A 3264-nucleotide genomic window follows, 5' to 3' on the forward strand; every position below is an offset into this window, starting at 1 on the left:
TCTGTGACAACGTCACCATAACAGTTTTCCGGAAAGGTGGTTTCAGTTCCACAATATTATTTCTTGATTGTAAAGTTTGACAAAAGATGATAAAAATACAAAAGGAAACTTTGCCTGAAATACTGTACCTGACTAGGGATACCTCGGACCAGTTGGTATCAACATGTTTTGCCCAGAAAGATCTAGTTTGAATATACGATCAATTGTAAAGTCAGCTCTATTACATCTGTTTTTTTGCGAGTTTCTTTTTGGCGAGTTTTCCTTCAGATGACAATGGACCTGAGCAGACGGAAACACATCACGACGTCTCTGGGAATCGGAGGGGGTATCTCGTTGCCGTCCAGACGCAGGTAGCGCAGTTTGGGAGCGCTCGCGTTAGCATAGTCCTCCAACGCTTCGGCTGACACTGGGCAGATGTCGGAGCCATTCACACCTGGAAATGTCAAGAAATAAGAGACAATTTTATTTCCCATCCCCAAACTTCCCCTTTGGATCAATAAAGTAAAATCAAATTTTATTTTACCAACATGAAAAATTATGCCAACCAACAACAGTCTATCAATAGAGAAAGTGAATCTACCAAAGCCAATATCAGTTGGGTTCTTAAAACGTGTCAACGGGTCATGTCAAACTAATAAAGAATACCCAGATGAATACCAGTCTGTCCAGAAAATCGATATGGGAACCGGATATATGGGACAAATATGGGACAGATATGGGACACATCTGAAGACCCCCAAAACGTTTGACTACCATACGTACTCTTGATCTGATTGTGGTCCAGGTGCAGGTGCTCCAGGCCGGCGGAGATGAAGGGCACCTCGGTCAGCTGGTTGTGGGACAGCTGCAGCTCCAAGAGGCTGGACAGGTTGAAGACGTCCCTGGGAACCCCGCCGGTGCTCAGCTTGTTGCTGTTGAGCCTGAGGAACGCCACCTTGGGCAGGCCCTTGAAGTACTCCGATGGGATCCCCTGGATGTTGTTTCCGTCCAGGAACAGCTGCGTGGTGCTGGGGGGCAGCCCCGTCGGCATGCTGCTCAGCTGGTTCTTGGCCAGGTTCATCTGCACCAGGCCGCTGAGCCCCTTGAGGCTCACCTCCGTCACGGCGTCGTCCAGCAGCTTGTTCCCCTGGAGGTCCAGCAGGCTGAGCCGGTCCATCCCCGAGAAGACCCCCGCCGGGATCTTGGAGATGCGGTTGCGGGAGAGCTGGAGCTGCTCCAGACTGGACGGCAGGCCGACCGGCACGGAGGTCAGCAGGTTGTCGCCCATGTAGAGCTGCAGAAGCTGTGGCATGGCCTCGAGAGCTCCGTCTGCCATGCCTTCGTCGGTGATCCGGTTGCGGTTGATGTTGAGCCAGCGGAGTTGCGTGGCGTTGCTCAAGGCCTCCTTGGAGAGGGATTCGATGAGGTTGTTCTGCAGGTAGAGGTACAGCGTGTGCGGCGGGATGTTGGGGATCTGCTTGAGCTCTCTGTTGTCGCAGTAGACGCTGCTGGGGAAGTTGCGCGGGCAGTGGCATTCGCGAGGGCAAGCCTTGATCTGGGCCAGGTAGTCCTCGTAGGTCACGTCCTGACCAAGGGCTGCTCCCAGGAGACAGAAGGCAGAGAGAACGCCCAAGAGGAGAGACATGGTTCTGTTCGACCTATGAGGGAATCACATGGACATAGATATAATGTTAGCTGATGGAGGAATGCCTACAGAACCGTTGAACACATGGATAGGAAAGACTTTAGTGAGGGCCTTCAGCTCTATGAGGGAAAGAGGTCAGGTCAAGTATTTGGATAGCCAAGCTATTGTAGGACTTTGACGGATTACGATTACATTGCATTGACTTGTCTAGTTTCCATTCGCATGCCTATGTGTGCATGTTATAGGTCAAGAGTATGATGATGGCCTTGACTTCAATATCCAGACCAAGACTATGTAATAGACTGGATGAAGCTACGACAAACAGCTGGAAATCCTAATTCAAATACCCTATGGTTCAAGCTAAGTTTTCTACGTTAAAATGTGATCCAAAAAGGGCCAAAATTGTCCAATACCCAATCTTTCTATCCCAAGAAATGTTCATCTGCGATGCACAAAACTTGAGTCCACAATGGAGCCATTGGAGTTTCCCCAGCTTTCTCTGCCCTGTGAGCGATAGGTTAGCCTCTTTAGGACCGGAGACAGCTGGGGCCAACTTAAATGCCATTAAGATTTGGCTGGATAGCCAGTTTCTTGATGAGGTCGCTCAAAGAGAACAGAGTTAGGTTTTAAAGCTATGTCAATCGTTCAACCTGAAAAGAACTTCTGTGGCATTGAGGTCGAGGTTTCCTTGAAATGTTTGATCAAGTTTAATTCATGCATTTCACTTTTTTATATATAAAGTACAACTGGTAATACAAATTCCAATAAACACATTTTATGAACAAAAAACATGCACACTAAGATGTGATTTTGCACACACATACATACATACATACATACATACATACATACATACATACATACATACATACATACATACATACATACATACATACAGACACAAACAGCTATGCTGTTGGGCTTTCAAATATAAAGCGTGACTCAACCACACACAATTTCTTGGCATTACAGAGAGTCCTGCATATCTTCACTGAATGCCGTGAAGATGAGATAAACAACTAATGAGGAAGTGAAAGTGAATCAGGAAACAAGTTGTTTGGACAAAGCGATAAACAGCCAGGCGCAAGCGTTTGACATGATAGAACGATGGAAGAACAACCCAGTCAACTGTGCTATCCCCCTCCTCCTCCTCTGGTCACACAAACTCTTCTCAGCTACCATCTGGAGCCAGTTTACATCCTGGCTCCTGCTTTATATTTGTCTGGAAGCCATTTTTAACGGAACCAGCCTTTCCGTGGAGGAGTACTGCATCAAAGACCAAAGGGCCCAGAACACACCTGTTCCTAGAGGTCCCCCCCTCATTTTTCAACTGCGCGAGGTTGTGATCTTGTAACCCTTAATCACTTTAATGCACTAGGTTGACACAGGGAAAACACAGAAATGCAGAAATGACAGTCTCAGTGTTGTGCCGACGAAAGCACTATTGGCGCAAATGTGGTCTAAGACAATAACATTCGTCTCCATGTGGTATTCTGATTTCATCTTTCAAAAACAAACAGAGATCTTTTACCACCCTTAAATTAAGTCGGATAACAAAATCAGAGGAATTTCGGGTCCCATGGATTATGAATTTACCGCCAACCTTAATGTCGTCCCACTTACCTCGTACTCAGATGCAT

At 46.9% G+C, this 3264-nt stretch overlaps 1 protein-coding gene across 1 annotated transcript; it reads right to left on the reverse strand.

The window, feature by feature from the left end:
* Positions 1–263: 263 nt before the first annotated feature.
* kera (keratocan) lies at positions 264–3264 on the reverse strand (the record flags this gene model as incomplete). Its single annotated transcript, XM_079756143.1, has 3 exons — positions 264–433; positions 763–1637; positions 3248–3264. The coding sequence occupies 3 exons, from the start codon at positions 3262–3264 to the stop codon at positions 264–266; spliced, it is 1062 nt and encodes a 353-aa protein (XP_079612269.1).

The sequence above is a fragment of the Pollachius pollachius genome, assembly GCF_949987615.1.
Source record: "Pollachius pollachius genome assembly, chromosome: 18".
Taxonomy (NCBI): Eukaryota; Metazoa; Chordata; class Actinopteri; order Gadiformes; family Gadidae; genus Pollachius; species Pollachius pollachius.